Source organism: Periplaneta americana, chromosome 9, assembly GCF_040183065.1.
Source record: "Periplaneta americana isolate PAMFEO1 chromosome 9, P.americana_PAMFEO1_priV1, whole genome shotgun sequence".
Lineage (NCBI taxonomy): Eukaryota > Metazoa > Arthropoda > Insecta > Blattodea > Blattidae > Periplaneta > Periplaneta americana.
In genome coordinates, this window is record NC_091125.1 from 74757360 (window position 1) to 74774631 (window position 17272).

At 36.9% G+C, this 17272-nt stretch overlaps 1 protein-coding gene across 3 annotated transcripts in view; it reads right to left on the reverse strand.

The window, feature by feature from the left end:
- Nucleotides 1-8105: 8105 nt before the first annotated feature.
- LOC138706114 (farnesol dehydrogenase-like) overlaps nucleotides 8106-17272 on the reverse strand; it is a 31553-nt gene continuing 22386 nt past the window's right edge. For all 3 annotated transcript variants that reach the window (XM_069835093.1, XM_069835092.1, XM_069835090.1), the window contains exons 5-7: nucleotides 13803-13932; nucleotides 11176-11328; nucleotides 8106-8425 (exon numbers count right to left, since the gene is read on the reverse strand). In XM_069835093.1, coding sequence (XP_069691194.1) covers nucleotides 8384-8425; nucleotides 11176-11328; nucleotides 13803-13932 — 325 coding nt within the window. In that variant the 3' untranslated portion in view covers nucleotides 8106-8383. The remainder of the gene's footprint in view (nucleotides 8426-11175; nucleotides 11329-13802; nucleotides 13933-17272) is intronic.

Genomic DNA, 17272 nt, shown 5'->3' on the forward strand with positions numbered 1-17272 from the left:
AAGTTTGAAAAAGCGAAACGTAGTTGAGCTTTTTTTAATTCCGAGAATTGAAAGAAAACATACTGCTCGTATATCGTACATTATTTTGTGCGAAGATCGTTTATTACATACCTGAAAGAGGAATTTCTAATTAGTTGCAATGAAATCTCCATCTTGGTTTCTGTTCAATGACGGCAATTTTGGAAAACAAAAATATCTATCTTCAACATTGTTGCTTTAAAATGTTTTCTGTGTTTACTATACTCCAGCAGGCCGTGGTATACGTCTGTCTTTTTTCCCCCCGGTCTATAAATGCGAACTTAAAACAACCGGCTTCCTTAATGTTACATGCATCACGAAATGCAGTAACTTTAGTGGAGTTGTAGAGTTTACTTAATTTTTGCAAATATTTAAAAACAATAATTAACAGTGCAATTTAAGTGAAATTGCAGTGGTAAGTTTCCAATTTATAATTATTACTATATTGAACGTCTCTAAAAATATGTTAAAAGCCTAAAGCAGTAAAATCAATATGTCACTTAAGCGGTAAGAAGAGAGAGATTGTTATGTGTGTTCGGTTGGGAATACTGAATGTGGAATTTTAGACTTACCGCGGGTTGGTTTTGTGCGGAAACCAAGCAAATACGCACGATCTCGCACAAATATGTTTGAGTTATTGGCAGCGAAAGTTGCTGTTTATCAGTAGTACATCAGCGTGTCTTGGCTTGGCGTTTCGAGGGTTGCATCCGGGACGGGTCCTTACACTTGGACATGCTTTGGTCCATTGTACACACTATATATGCGATAATTGTCCAAATCCGACAGGTGGCCTTAGTGACATTCTTGAATCCTACGCTGACAGGTGGGCCACCTTGCCTCAGACCCTGATAGAACTAGGTCCCATTTGCACACGAGTAACTTGATAAGCTCCACGGTCCCGGATGTGTCAGAAATGTACGAGGTGTGATCATTAAATTCCGAGACCTGTCCCATAAATGGAAATAAAATTACTCGATTTAAATTTGGTTGCCATCCCCTTCGAAGTAGTCCCCTTGGACAGCTAGACACTGATCTCAGCGCGTCTGCCATTTTTGGAATGCCTCCTGGAAGTCGCGTTCTTGAAGCCTGTCGAGCACCTTCTGCTGTTCGCGTTGAATCTCCTCCATAGTGCCAAAACGGCGATCCTTTAGCTTGAATTTCATATTCGGAAACAAAACAAAGTCACAGGGGGTCAAATCTGGTGAATATGGGGGGGTGAGGAACGACGACCATCTTGTGGCGTGTTGCGAGAGCTCTGTGAGCTGGCGCATTGTCGTCATGGAGCATCCATTTGGATGTGAACGTGAGGATCATTTGAACCTCTCCAAATGACATGTTGACGATGTCAGCAATTTCTCTGATGGAGATGTGTCGAACATCATGCACAATTTATCGATTTTTTTCGACATTTTCGGCAGTGTTGCATGTGTGTGGTCAACCTGGCCTCTCGTCGTCCTCCAGCGATGTTCTGCCATTTCAAAACATTTCGTCCGACTCTCTGATTCATTCCCGTAGGCTTGCTTCAACACTCAAGGGGTTTTGGTTGCCTAATTTCCCGAAGAATTTGATGTTGGCTCTCTGCTCCACTTTCGAGTCCATCGTGATTTCGTAAATGCGCGGATGCACGTGGTAACGAAACCTTTGTAACACAGGTCTCAAATGAAGATAGAGCTTTGAAACTTTGTGTCGCGTCTCTTCAAGGTCGTCTAGCATCACTGCTGCGCGCGCGTGTCAATCACGTGATTCCTTCGCCCACAACAGACACAGTCTCGAAAATTAATGATGACACCTCGTATAGAAACAGAAGGGGGACACTTTGAACATCGTTTTTGACACAGGTAAGATGCACTTGTACTCATTTTTAAGCTATTAATGAACATTTTCTCCGCTAAACATGTTTTAGAAACTAAAATTACTGCTGTAAAAACGGCGGTCAATTTTCTAGTAACTGTGCGTGGTGTAAGCATATAAGAGAACCTGGCTGGGGATCGAACCCGAGCCGCCTGGATAGGTGACCCGTCAACTTGCACTTGGGCCACAGACACGGCTGTAAGAATGTGATAGTACTTAGTTTGTCAAACTTCAGCTTAGTATAGTTATTTAAACTGTTTCTAATGTAAGAAAGTACGTATCACTTAATAGTACTCATTTTGTAGTGATAACGAGTGCAAGTTCATTTACAACAGCTGTTGGATCGCAGTGATCGAGTGATTAGGAACCGCATGTGCAGTTGCATTGCGGGAAAATTCTGAACTGACACCGATTTGAAAGGAAACAAACAGGTCTTCTCACCACACTACGACGTAATAAAACAACGAACTCTATTTAATGAGACTCCTTTTGAACTTGTATAGTTGTTGGAATTTTCTCGATATACTGCAGTAGGAAGTACAACGAAGTAGAATGAATTATGTAGATCTGCATCTTCAAGCTAGAGGCTTTTCAATACACAAAATATTTTCATGGGCTTTCTAAATTACAAATACGAGTATAAAATAACTAAGATATTACCATAAGCTAATAATGTAAATTGAATTAATGAGCGTGGGGATGAATTCTGGTTCCCGATCCCAGTTTAAAGAATTTTTCGACAAATTGTCTCTGTAATATATTTTTCATCTCTTAATAACAACTATAATAACATTGTTTTTCTTACTTTTGCACCAATTTCCTTCGGTTTCTCTTAATTATTTTGCCCTTTTACAATTTCCTCTTAACCTCACCATTATCCTTGACTCTTTCTTTTCTTCTTGTCCTTCTCCTACTCCCTTATCAGCACGGAATGACAAATATCTGGCTTTATCATTTAGCATATAAAAATAATTCTTGTTTATTATGTGTCGTAAATTTCCGACCATTCTTCAAGTCATACAAACGTAAGTGAAAGAATTATTATCATACAAGTTGGTTCTTGATATTAAGTTAAATGATGATCTGATGTTGTGCGACAAGTTTTCTCCTCCTTGTCTTTCTTTAGACTTTTTTTTATTAAAAGTAATATAGTATTATACAATTTCCTTTAATAATTTCAGAAGCGCACTCTTCCTGTAATTATTTTTTTTTGTATATATCATTGCCACGGTGTTTATGTAGTAGGAGTTATGTAACAAGTTTATAAAACGCATTCAGAGTAAAATTTAAGAGCTACATTCCAGTGATTTCCATACGAAAATTATCCAAGTATGTTGATGCAGAATGTATTGCTTCGGTATTTTATAGGCACCATGGAATAATGAACGAACAAAACGACTTCATGCAAAACGTATGACGGACTGGTTCTGTTTAATACTTGTACTGAACAGAAAACAACTGTCAAAGCAAGGTACAAGTAATTAAAATAATTTCCCTCGCCAGACCACACTGTTGGTTGGCTAACCAGAGTTCAAATTATTGCGAGTTCAAGTTTGGGTTGGTATCGAGCGTTGTTGGGGCAGGTTTCCTTCTACGTGGTACTTACGTATAGGCTTATATACCTCGTGCAGCAATTTCACAATTTCTCATTACTACCTTACTATAAGCTCGCGCAAAGAACGATTACCGAAAAGGAATGATGGCGTTGCTGTCTGTTTTGACGTGTGTATGTAGGCACGCCAAGGGGGCGAGAGTTGCGGGCCGATGGAAGTACTGTCTCTTCCAAGAAGATGAGCTCATCGCTGTGGAAATAAAGAACGTAGCAAGAGAAAAATTCGAAGCTAATTAAACGCGCAACATATGTTTAAGAATGAAATAATAATACCGTGCGATACAAGACACGTATTCACATGCAACGGAGCAAACTAAAGTCGTAATGTAACTATCACAACGCAAGACTGAATCTATCGATGTCATTTCTCTTCCGACTGTACTCTTGAATATTATTCAAGCTATCTCGTGACCTTTCCTGTCGCCCGCTCTTCCTTATCGGATTGTTTCATTCGCATTCCTTCCGTCGGCATTCCCTGCTTGCGAGACCTATACCATCGTCCACACTTGACTTTGCCAACCAGCACAATATCGCACATAAATCACCCATCACGTATGGCCACTTAATTGAAATGCGTCAGACGGAAGAATAGAGGAATAGAGTACCAATCTAGGGAAGTTAATAAAGGAGTTATTCACCCCAAAGGGAATCTGAATTTCTGGGCTAATGTTCAAAGTCTTCATTCATTGTCGGTACCACAGAATTCCATAAAGAAGAATTTGAGACCTTTTGACTGAATATGTTAACACTACTGTATGTGCAAAAATCCTGAGATAGGGTGATAACGTTAAGAGACAGTGGACCTGATTTCTAGCCATAAAAGTCATATTACAATGAAGGTTCATGAAAAGTGTTACTTTTCTTGTAGTTCTATGTAATTCGTCGTAAGATAGCGCCAATCAGTAAGCTTGTGTGATAAATGATACCGTAATACATGAATTAAATAATTGAAGTATGTGAATTAATTAACGGATTATAATGGAAATAAATAAGAAAATAATGTTGAAACTTAAGCAAATTTACATCTATATTATTAATGTTTATCTTAGCTAGTACAAGGGAGGTAGTTCATTCGATTAACTTTTTATACTAGTATGTAATTATTTTCTTTACTACCATAACAAAAATTATGGACATTGCCAACAGTTTTGTTTATGATTTTAGTAGGTTATTTTACGACGCTTTATCAACATCTTAGGTTATTTAGCGTCTGAATGAGATGAAGGTAATAATGCCTGTGAAATGAGTCCGATGCCCAGCACCGAAAGTTATCCAGCATTTGTTCATATTGGGTTGAGGGAAAACCCCGGAAAAACCTCAACCAGGTAACTTGCCTCGAGCAGGAATCGAACCCGGGCCGCCTGGTTTCGCGGCCAGACGCGCTAACCGTTATTCCACACGTGTAGACTGCTTATGGAAAGTTGGCCTTTCCTGAACACCGTGAAATAGAGTTACTTTATCGCACACTTCATTGCCTTGTATATTATACTGTACACTATACTGACTGTATCATTGTCTTCGAGATAGCACACTGCATAGTCTTCTTCATTATATCACTGTCTTCGCGAGCGCACACCTTACGGCAAGCCGTATTATAGTTACTGCCTCATAAATAGAGTCCAGATGTTTGGCAAAATGCTTTTTTACTGGGTGGAAGTAAATCATTATTGTCATAGATATAAATGTGATTAAGGGTATATCAATGTGATAGGGCCAATTTTTATTTTGCCTATTTTCCCTTTGAAGATGTTTCTTACTAATTCAATAATCAATGCCTTTTTTTGTTATTTTAAAGCAATATTTCTTGTTTATTTGCAATTTTCTAATTAATTGTAATGTAATCTGTATGAAATTTAAATATATGAAACAACGACTCACTTTACTAAAAATAGTAAATAAAAGTAATTTATTTCGGTACTTAATTTGCTAATAATCGTGTACTATTAGTGTAATATGAATGATCGACAATCCACAATTACAATATAATGTCAAGTCTTCACGTTACCTACAATCAGCTTTATAATTTTAAATATTAAGCCCGTTCTCATAGAAGTTGTCACGTAGGTAGCATTTTCAATGGTTTGCTTTCATATTTTTAAATCTTACTGTTACAATTTTGTGCTACACCTGCATGTGTTTGAAGAAAGAAATTTTAATGAGGAATAGTCAGTTATTGTCGGGTGACAGAAGATATAAAATGGGTTAGCTAGAAAGCCTAAATTCAGTAAACCAATGAAAAATAAACTTCATGCTTACGTTAGTGAATTTGGTGTCCATGTGTTTTCAACCGATGGAACAGTTTTGTTATGTAAGGTTTGTAAAAGATAATCACAAAAAAAAGTATTTCAAAAGTGTCAACTTCGAAGTAAAAATGCGAGTTATGTTGATATAATTTGAGTTTATTGCTAAAATATGTTATGCCTTTTCATCATCAGTCGACCTTGGTAGCGTAGTCAGTATAGCGCTGGCCTTCTGTGCTGAGGTTGGGGGTTCGATCCTGGCCCAGGTCAATGGGCTTAAATGCGAGAGGCTTATGTCAGTAGACAAAATTCCGGCACACCAGATTCACGTCGATAAAGAAAAGGACACAAAGTTTCAGATATAGATTTGTTATTGTTTACGCTGGTTCTTCTTTTTGGCTCATGTCGACCAGGGATTTGTGTTTGGAGACATAATCAATTAATATATCGTCTTCATTACTGGGGAAATTGCAGAAAGATTTCTGTTTTACCGCCACTATGGTATGTATGATGACGTGTAAATCGCATGATATTAAATAGTTTAGTTCATGACTTACTGTAATTTTACAATTGCTTTCGCGGCGATGATCGCCAGGTTTTTGCCTCGAAGGCGAACTCTGACGATGTTCGTCGAGCGCAGCGATGTTCGTTGACGATCTTCGCTGTAAAGAAACCATACACATTTAAACCAGCGGGAAGGAATCCCAGCGATGATCATTCGGCGAAGAACACCGTAGCCAAACCGTAGTTTAACAACATGTATGATATCGCCTTTAATGACCTTCGTTCTAGCATTACTGCATACGCTTCTGTGCCGAGCAAGGAATAAGTAGGCCTACGGGCGCCGCCGCTGAGAATGCGATAATCTCTTGAAGCAGAAGTAGTATAGTTCAATTTGCCGCAGATATAGACAGCTTTAATCAGCTCATGAATAGGATAGCATAGCCTACTCGAAAGCACTGAGAACACAACTTTGCCGCCAAAGATATTCTCATACTTCGCATGTAAGCATTTAGTACAGGCGTTCTCAACCTGGTGCTCGCAGGCTCTTTTAAAAGTATTTAGTACTCTTCTCGTGCGAGTAAAAAAGCGTTCGCGAGCACGAACATTCCGGAGGTGCTTTTTTCAATTCAAAATTCGCTGTATGAGCAAGAAGAAATAGTGTTCACATCCGTCCATTATAATATCTTAGGAATGTGACAAGCCATTCCGTATTTCATAATCTAGAACTCCTTTCAGTTCAGTGTGGACTTAATTAGGAAAATCAAGATTATTTAAGAGAATACTATGACTCATCGTGCTGAACTTGAATTTATAAATTTCTAGCCCTCCTTAGGCTGAAATATTTGTTGTAAAAGGAGAAATTCAAACGCTTTGAGGAATATAAGATAAAATAGACACCAAATACTGCTAAGTTTTTCTCTAAAATGTTCTGGTTATGTTCGGGACAACATACCTATGCGAAGAAACTTTCTCACTTATGAAATACCTCAAGAACAAAACAAGATCACGAATAGGTCTAACTAATTCTCATATTCAGCACTATTTACGTGTAGCTATAAGCGACTTCTGCTTGGTCATGACTGAAATTCTGAGTAGCATTCAAGTTCAAGTATACCATTAGCCAGGTGAGTGTTTTCAAAATGTATTTATACTTATGTATTTATTTTTTATGCATTCATATGGATTTGTTAAACTTTTTTGATTTCATGGTGCTGGCTCGCTTAGTTTTACATGTGGGCTGTGTACACAATCTTCAAAATGTTGAGAATCCCTGATTTAGCAATTAAGAACTGAATGGAGTCCACACCTGTGGAGTAACGGTCAGCGCGTCTGGCTGCGAAACCAGGTGGCCCGGGTTCGAATCCCGGTCGGGGCAAGTTACCTGGTTGAGGTTTTTTCCGGGGTTTTCCCTCAACCCAATACGAGCAAATGCTGGGTAACTGGGTGCTGGACCCCGGACTCATTTCACCGGCATATCACCTTCATATCATTCAGACGCTAAATAACCTAGATGTTGATACAGCGTCGTAAAATAACCCAATAAAATAAAAAATAAAAAAAAGAACTGAATGGAATATCGTTTGGCATGCTGCTGCGTTTGTTCTGTACGAAACTAATGTCTTGCCACAGAATGGGTGACCACACATTAGACCTTGATCATGAGTTTTCAATAACAAGAAAGTACGACGAATTTTTTAGCGTTAAACAGCGTTCAAAAGAGTTGGGTAGAGAGAAACAGACAGACGGGCCATGCTGGTCGAAACAAAAGAAAAGGAGTAAGAATCTCAAACGTTAATTTAGTACAGTGGACCTATTTTCTGAGTAGCTATAATCTTAAGGAAGTTAAAATAAAATAAACAAAAGTTAAATACAACAGTATAGAAAAATTAAATGCAGCTTACCTGATTGATTTTATATGAAATCATATCCAGCGTCGGCGGAAGAAGTAGATACACGCTTAAATAAATATGACATTAGTGAATTCAGTTTTGCATGAGAAATTAATGCGTAGGATATGCTATTAGTATAATGGCGGTAATGTTGCACATCAGTCTTAATTTTATTACAGCGAGTATGAAATCTTAACTTAATTTAATTACGAAATCTTCTTCGCCGTTATTTTTGCATTTCTTACAGGAAATGTCAGCAACAGTTTGTTTCAAATGGGTTGTCCTAGGGGAAGTATCGTCAGTTCGTGAACCTGAAAAAATAAATAATTGAATAGATATATAATATAATAAGTACTGCAAGGTTGTATTACAATTGGAATAGATATATATCGTATTTACGTGGTTGATAAAATGAGTAGCTTCATTCTAAAATCGTAATTCGATGCTGATTGTTTCACAAAGGTACCTGGGTTCAATTCTATCACTTTTTATGAGATTTGTGATGGACAAAACTTTCGTGGGCGAGATGTTTTCCGAGAAATTTAATATCTTCTTCAATTCGCTTTTTTTACCGTTATTGCGTACTTCCCTTTATGCTGGTACTATTATATCTCGTATATTATACCAATCTCCCAACTGTGCTCGGATATTCTTATTCCTTATTCGATTATGTCTAGTAACTGCGATTAAAGACCCGGAAAACTGCATCTGGGCTGCTTCAAATTTAGTTTATCCTTTGACTTCAGCACCCACCTTTCACTTGCTTATTTTGTTGTGAGTTTAAAAATATATTATATAGTCTCTGTCTAACCTTTTGTTTCATTCTTTCGCAAAAATCTCTATTATTGCACCCATTCAATTTATAGCATTTCTCAGTGTTATTTTCCAAATCGGTGTTATACCTACTGTCAGTCACTGAGATTTTCGATTCTAGGTATTAAAATGTTCTTACCTCCTCAATAAGTTTACCATCAAAGTTCATTTTCACCCATTGTTCTCTACCCCACATTTTCATAGATCTTGTTTCGCTAATTTATATCTCCAAGTTATTCTACACTGTTACAATAATATTTTTAAAGTATTTAGGCTTGCCGATGTTTGTAGACCCTCCTCCGTTTCTTCTAGTAGAATTTAGTCGCCGGCAAAAAGGATGATATAGACCTACACAGGATGGAAGTGAAATAGTCCTGCTGCTTGAAAGGGACAATAGGGTACAATTAAATGAATAGAAAACCTATATTACGTTTTGTGATTAAATGCACGGTTAATTGAAAAATTATGTTAGAATTTCTAGCATTCTGGCAACCTCGTCGCTAACACAGTCTCCTTTCTTCTCGTATACAGATGTAAAAGGTCAACGAACCCAACCTAAGTGTCTCCCGCCTTCATCTCTGGTTACAACGTTGCAATCCGGTTGCATCATTCAGTGGCTTGAAATTAGCGGTTTTTAAATTAAATTTACATGAAAATTATCCAGGCTATAGAAATACACCAGACGAATAAATGATTCTTTATTGGATTTTCTATCGATATGGACAATAATCACAATCCTACTCGCAATAGTTATCGAATAAGAGGTTGTTATACATTTAGGAAAAGAATATTTTTTCTGAGAAAACTATGAACTTCCCACCAACATGGTATTACACCTTTTTGTTACATAAAACATGAGCTATTCGCTCTGAAAATCTGCAAGTTATTTCACTTACTCACTGTTCTGATGCCTTTAGGGTTTGGGGTTATTCAGAGCTGTGTTACTTTGTTTAAGAACATAAAGATTATAATGAGATGAGATTATAGATCGATTAGATTACGTTGGATTAGATTAAATTGAATTGCATTACAGATACCGTGACATTATAAGGCTGGTTTCGGAAGAAAAATGAGAGAAAGCTAAACCTTCATCAATAAATTTTTACACTCTGAAACCGATATTCATCGGCTAAATCACTATTCGTATTCATGCCGAAGGGAACGACGAACTGAAAAATCCAACGCTCTGCTATGTCTATGAAGAACCTTACGCCTGCCATATTCTCTTCAATGGTATACAAGATGTATATATGGGTAAAATTTAATTAGACCTCTATAGGGTGGATGGTAACCTCTGCACCAAAATGGAACTGATAATGTAATAGATCATGAGGAGAGATTGAAAATCTAAATAAGTTTTTTTCTCTAACAATCACCGTCTTAGAGGAAATCCTTATGTTTCTATGAAGATTTGGCAACACTACGGCTATTGCAATAACTCTAAGGAAGTGCGGTCTGCACTCCTAAACTTCCCCTCTCCCTCTGCTGTACTTAGTCGGTAACGCGCGACAGTGATATCATACGTCTTTTCTTAGGAGCTCCATGAGATGAGAAGTATAGGAAGGTGTAATTGTCATATACATCAGCGACTTTGTTGATGAACATGGAAACATAGTATTGTTAACCCAGATTAAAAAGCCTGTTTAGGTCTCTAAAATATCTACAACTTAACTTTTTTAAACTTGAAAGACCGTTGTAAGTCATAAACAATCCATTCTTATAGGCCTGCAGATACCTACTTATTCTTGCAAAGCAGGAAACTTTGTGATCAATAAGGGTCGAATAAAGTAGCTGTGTCAGGATAGGTACCCTTGGTCCGTGCGTTTTGTTTAAAAATATTTAGTTGTCGCTTGTCCACCAGCCCACAGTAGTGTCGACATATATTCAGTTCCTATCGGCTGTACTGTTCATTCTCTGATGTTTTAGCTAGGAGGTGGGGAGCGCTCTTTCCAGCAAGTAGAGGTTTCGCTAGTGAAAAAGGGTAATGTTTAATCTGAAGCAAGTCAAGGCCCTATCCTATACAGCTATACAGCCTATCCTGATACAGCTACTTTATCCGAACCTTAGTGATCAAGAAGTAATCAGTCAATTCTGTCTTGGACATTTTAATTCAGGGTCGCATTTATGTTCTGTGTCGTAAATGTCAGGTACAGCCTCTCAGCTTTTATCTTCCTTCCGAAGGTATTCAAGCTAAGAATTCCATTTCAGAATACTGTACATCGTCCTGCACCGCGACGTCCCGTGTTACCTGTATGTGTGGTGGAGTGTCCAGAACGTAGACGACAGCGTCCGCAACGTCCGAGGCCTCCAAGCAAGTAACAGCATTATACACTTCTGGACCCAGCGTTCGGTTGTCTCCCGAAGATAGCAGCTCCGTCTTCACCATACCCGGGCTGATGCTCTGGACACACACAGTTTCACCCTTATAAATGTTTTAGAATAATCGTTGAAATCACCATTTATTATCTTTATCAATACTAATTCAAGGAGGGTCACCGACGTAAGTCGGATGGTAGCGCCTTTGTCTGACAGGCTACATTAGGACGTGGGTTCAAAGCCAGCTTGGGCTGATTATCGTACCTGTTTTTATTTCGAAGTTTTCTCCAATAAATTGGAAGATGAATATCAGGTATTATAAGATGAATCCTTGGGCATATATTGCCAAATATAATCAGTGCACTCATTTGAATCAGATACCCTGGTACTGAAGCCGTTAGCCCTGTGACCTATCAGTTTATTTCCCCTGTTAAAAGTCTACGGTTTACTATAAGAGACAATTGTTTTAAAGTTTATAGCTATATTATTTTGAACAAGTGCAGAGCAGACTGCATTAGAATGTATTGCAGTAGTTTATATAATTTTCAGTAGATATTTTTATTGATTTATTTTACGACGCTTTATCAACTGCGATGGTTATCTAGCGTCTGAGTGGGATGAAATGCTAGCAACATGAGTCCAGGATCCATCGCCGAAAGTTGCTCAGCTCTTAATGGGTTGAGGGAAACCCCCGGAAAAAAAAACCTCAACCAGGTAACTTGTCACAATGAAGATTTGAACCCGAATCTTCTCATTTCATGGTCAGACAAGCTAACCGTTACTCCACAGCGGTGGTTCAACATTTGACATTACATTTTGGGCAAATACAAGAGCCTAGAAAGGAAGGACCTCTCTGCAAACATAGGATTGATCGCGACGGCAATTTCCAAAGAAGGACGATTCCAAGAAAGAGTTCAAACTTCAATAATTTGGAATAATAAGCAAAGAAAAGGAAGAGGAAAAACTTTGATGGAAGGAATTAGGTCCGTGGCCAATTTTTCTTTTGGGTCTTCTCCCGGCAAATCATTTTACTCTTCCTTTCCCTTATCAAGTAATAATGCGTTGTTTTACTTTTAAGGCCTCGTAACTACATTTGAGAAAATCGCTTAAAAGAGCAAAATAACTTCTTAATCTTTTATACCCCAGCTAACAAAACTGTTGTGCATTTGTTATATATAAAATATAGAAACATTTGCATACTTATTAGGTGTTATCACCAGACGCATTTTAAAAATATACACATGTTTCGGCATTTCGGAATAATTGGACTTAAAGGGGTGTTAGAAGTAAGCCGACGATATGAATTTTCACACTAATAAGGTCTACATTTTTTAGACTTAATTAAGACCTAATTTTGCTATTACAGAATATATATTTCACCATTTTACAAAATTATTTTGAGTACTGTTTCTACTGCAGCGTTTTTTGTTTCATAGTTCTGCATATATTACGATATTATTGGAGTTCATTGCACACATCTTCATCGATATCATAAGAAATATCTATATCCAAACAGTTAAATTGATCAAGTTGCTATGCGATCTGGAAATAGGCCTACTTCCAGGCACACTCTAAATCACAGTTTAACCACAGTCTAGTATATATAGTCACGAAGCTTGAGTTTATGAGGGTACTGGGAACAATAGACTTCTGTCGGTACTATTTCACATTGTACGTGATGAGGCCATAGTAGCGATCCTAGTGGTTAGCAACGACCTATGGATGCATATTTTCTACATATTGTGCTTCGTGATTGTGTATACTAGACTGTGGTTTAAATAAGTAATTTCTGATAGTGTGTATACCTGTGTCCGAACTGACTCCTAATTCACTTTGTGCTCTTCAATGTAACATTACACGGTAGCATTACCTTGACATAATGTCGGTAAAACGCTGAATTTCTTTAGAACACGTTAAACCTATGACGTATACGGAATTTGAACCGAGATCCATAACTTTCTCGTAGCGTCAAAGTCGCGTCACAATAAGTAGACTACAGACTTAGAAACAAAATTCAGGTTGCCCAAATATTGTTTCTGGGTCTGTACACACATTACGACAGTCTAGTAGTAACAATAATAATAATAATAATAATAATAATAATAATAATAATAATAATAATAATTGTCATTGGTGTAGCTTCAGGATTAACAACCTCGATTCGTGCGTCGACGCTTCGGTCGGGTCGGATCTAATTCCTCTTGGACTGGTTATATTTTTGGGGTTTTCCGAGGTCTTCCCGACTGCAAGGTGGATTTCAGGTAATTTCATGGCAAATCCTCTGACTTATTCACCAAATAACATCTCGATATCTCCAATTCGACAGACGCTAGGCAACCTCGTAGTTGATGCAGCGCCGTCAAATGATCCATTAAAATCACTATCTAAGTATTGTAGGCCTAGTTTTTGTTAGGATTAAAGATCCACACTAGATATTTACCAGTAATACATAGAACTACATGGTCAGTCATCAATCAGAGTAGCACAAATACATTAATAGGATATTATAGTATGTGCGCTTTAGAGGGATCAGTACAAGTGTTACATGAACTAACATACCGACACTTTTATTCCACTTTTAAGATGTGCAAGTTCTCTTCTCAGACTCTCTGTCAATGTCGTTACTGCATGCTTCGTAGCTGCGTACATGTTGAATCCTGGGAGATTTGACATTGTGTGACCTAGAAAGCTATAAAAAAAATGAAGTTAGGTGCTATCATTATCACAAACGAGTGCTTCCGAAATGTTCTGCAATAATCAAATTCTAAAATTTTGTAATATCAATTCAGGTATATTGCTCAGTTTTACGAAAAGTACATTTTAAAAAGCAATAAAAGATTACGTTTTCTAATACCTCTTTTAGGATTCATCAGATCAGATAGAAAAAGAAATGAGGATATTCTAAATACTTTAAAAACTAAAACTATTATTGAAGAAATAAAAGAATATTAAACAACAATGGAGAAGATGATCAAAACAGACTTCCGAAACTTGTGTTATCATTAGGGTTGGAAAGTTCATACCCTAAAAACCTACTAAATATGCATGTAAGTATGCCTTCAAAACCCTTCAAATATGCCAGTAAATATGCACTAAAATGCTATATTTCTTGATATCACTAATAAATAAGTAATAAATAATATAATAATAATAATAATAATAATAATAATAATAATAATAATAATAATAATAATAATAATAATAATAAGCAATAAATCATTCAATTAAATAACATTATAGGTCAAACTAGATGAGATTAAACTTACATTTTATTGTTGAGAGCGACACACTACTGTGCCGTGAAATTCGCTAGGTGTGCCGCAAAACTTTCAATATTTTTCTGATAAAAATAATTATAATAATTTCACTCAATACCAGTTTCGAAAAATGAGGTTTTTATTTAAAAAATCCAAACTAGCATTTTTATGCAACATAAAATCGATTTTAATGAGCTTAAACGCGAAAATATGTCACAATAATATAAATATCATGAAATATTATGGATTTATAAAAAAAAAAGCCAAAATTGCAAACATGTGCAACATAAAATTTGGTTTGATAAGCTTAAATTTATAAGTAATCAGTAATTAATTACAACCAATGGAAAAATATATGCAAATGCATGAATCTCAAGCTTCTGCAATGAGCGTTTTAGATACTCTTCCCGAATCCAGCCCTTTGAACGAACTCTTCCTTCTTTAAAATTTAATAAGTATTTTGTGTGCATAAGTTTATTTACTATAGTCGCGACGCTGTTATTCCCGGCGTGACTCCTCCTCTTTGCTTACGTCTTAGGAAGTGAAGGCTCTATAAAGACTAGGTAGGTAGTATCGTTCGCCATTTTTGTTCTTTCGTTGCCGAGCTACCATACGAGGAATCTATTTGCCATACCGTTAAACATTATCATGTCGTAGGTCCTATGATAATAAATCAAACGCACTGTAATTTAGCAAATAATTGAGCGGCAAATAACGTCTTTGTGTGCTTTCTGCGAACGCCAATGAAAGAGCCAAAATGGCGGGCGATTATATTGAGTATTTATCGAGCTTTAAGAAATGAATAACGTCTTCCTCAGCGAATCACAAGACGCACACGTTTAAATGTAAAATACCTTCAACGCGATTGGCTGCCGGAAATTAGAGCGACGGGACTATATAAATAAAATTGTTACAGTGCGAGTAACACTAAAAATGTATGAAGTCGTGTATGGTGCTTTGGTGACCATATCTTTTGTTTAATTTTTTAATGTAATTTATGTGATATCCAAATGCTGAAATACGAGATAGTAGCAATAAAAATGATAGATGTAACTGCATTAAATCAATGTAAATTATATCGATCGTAAGAATTCTTGTTGCTATGTAAGCCAATATTGTTATTTGAAAAAAGTTTCAAAACAACATGTATATGACTACAAATAGGTTACTATTGATCAAAATATTAATGTCTGTTGTCAGGAAACATATCCTATTCATGTGCTAATATTGTCACTTTGAGTCCAAATGTGTCATTTTCTTTACTTTCCACACCTACTTCACGGATATGACATGCCACTGCTTATACTCTGGAGAAATGAACTTCTCAAGCTTCGAAATATCAACCAGTTTTTTCTGGCAATGGCGAATCGTATAGATTTCCAGCTAAATCCGAAGTAATTTCATCCATATGCACTTCTTTCTTCATAGGAACACAAGTATCATACACTAGCATGTTGTGTGTCACGCTGAGAGTGAGAACGGGATGTCTCGTCTTCGTCCGCTTCTCCTTCTCAACAAAAGTGAAAAGCTAAAAAATGATAATATTCAGACCTATCTAGTTCTCTATGTATGAAGTATTTGACTACTATTTCACATCAATAGATGGAGTAAGTGCTACAATTGCGTTTTGCATTAAAATCTCATTTTCATTTCTTATCCACTTATTATCGTTGTCAGGTCTTCAATTGATTAAAGAATACATTTAAATCACCTGATTCTACTTGGACATTGGCAATCATAGTCCAATTATAAGAACTAAATGTTTGCTGGAACTTGTGCAATTGTGTAAAGAATACCTTCATTAAGAATAAACCACAATTTTATTCTTAACCACTTCCCTTATTATCCCGAGTTAACTCGGGTTGCTACCATGTGTCAAAATTCATTAACCCGAGTTAACTCGTTTGAGTCCCATTGTCTATTTCATAGTGATTTTTTAAGTATATAAGAAAATTAGTGATGTACAGTGATTCTGCAATATTAAATGACCTCTTTACGAAAATAAAAAAAATATGACACTTTTTTTCACAAAACTGGTAAAATATATAGTAAGGAAAGAGGTTAATATGCAGTAGCGAAAATAAAATGGCAAGCTAGTGTATGCTGTGTGTTTATATGTGTACAAACTCGATTCAGCGTTAATGGCCCTTGTCCTTGGTTGTTTGTCTAGTGAGCGAGTTGTGTGTTGGGTCACAAGAAAGAAATTTAATCACAAATGTGCATAGGAGGGGAAGAGGAAAGAGGATGAATGAAATAATATCTATGCTCGAAGTTGAGGGACACTCATGTCAAGAAAATATAAGCCATCATGACATTGTTTAGTCCATAGACATAGTGGTTAGTAACGGGACGTGTGGAAGAATATTGTGTTTTAAGACTGAGTGTACCGCGACATGATAAGAAGGAAGTGTTAGGTTTTATGACTGCGGGGCCTGACCTGTGTGACCCAGTCCGCCAGTAGTGATGAGTAACTCGCTCTGTCTACTTACCTTTTGCAGGGGCCAAAATCCCTGAATCAAGCTGTACGTATGTATCTAATGTCTACCTACATAACTTGTATGATTCGGGTTCCGCATATTGCAAACAGATGGCAGGACTGTCACCCATTATCAAGTTGCACACCACTTCGGCGGGTCACGCTATGTATGATGTGGATCTGTGGAGAGTTAATATTTCTGTACCAGGATGGGTGTATATGTAAAGTATTCGTATAGGGAATGGATTACGATGATGAAGAAGATGGGGAAGTCAAGGGAAAACTCGTTTGCCGGG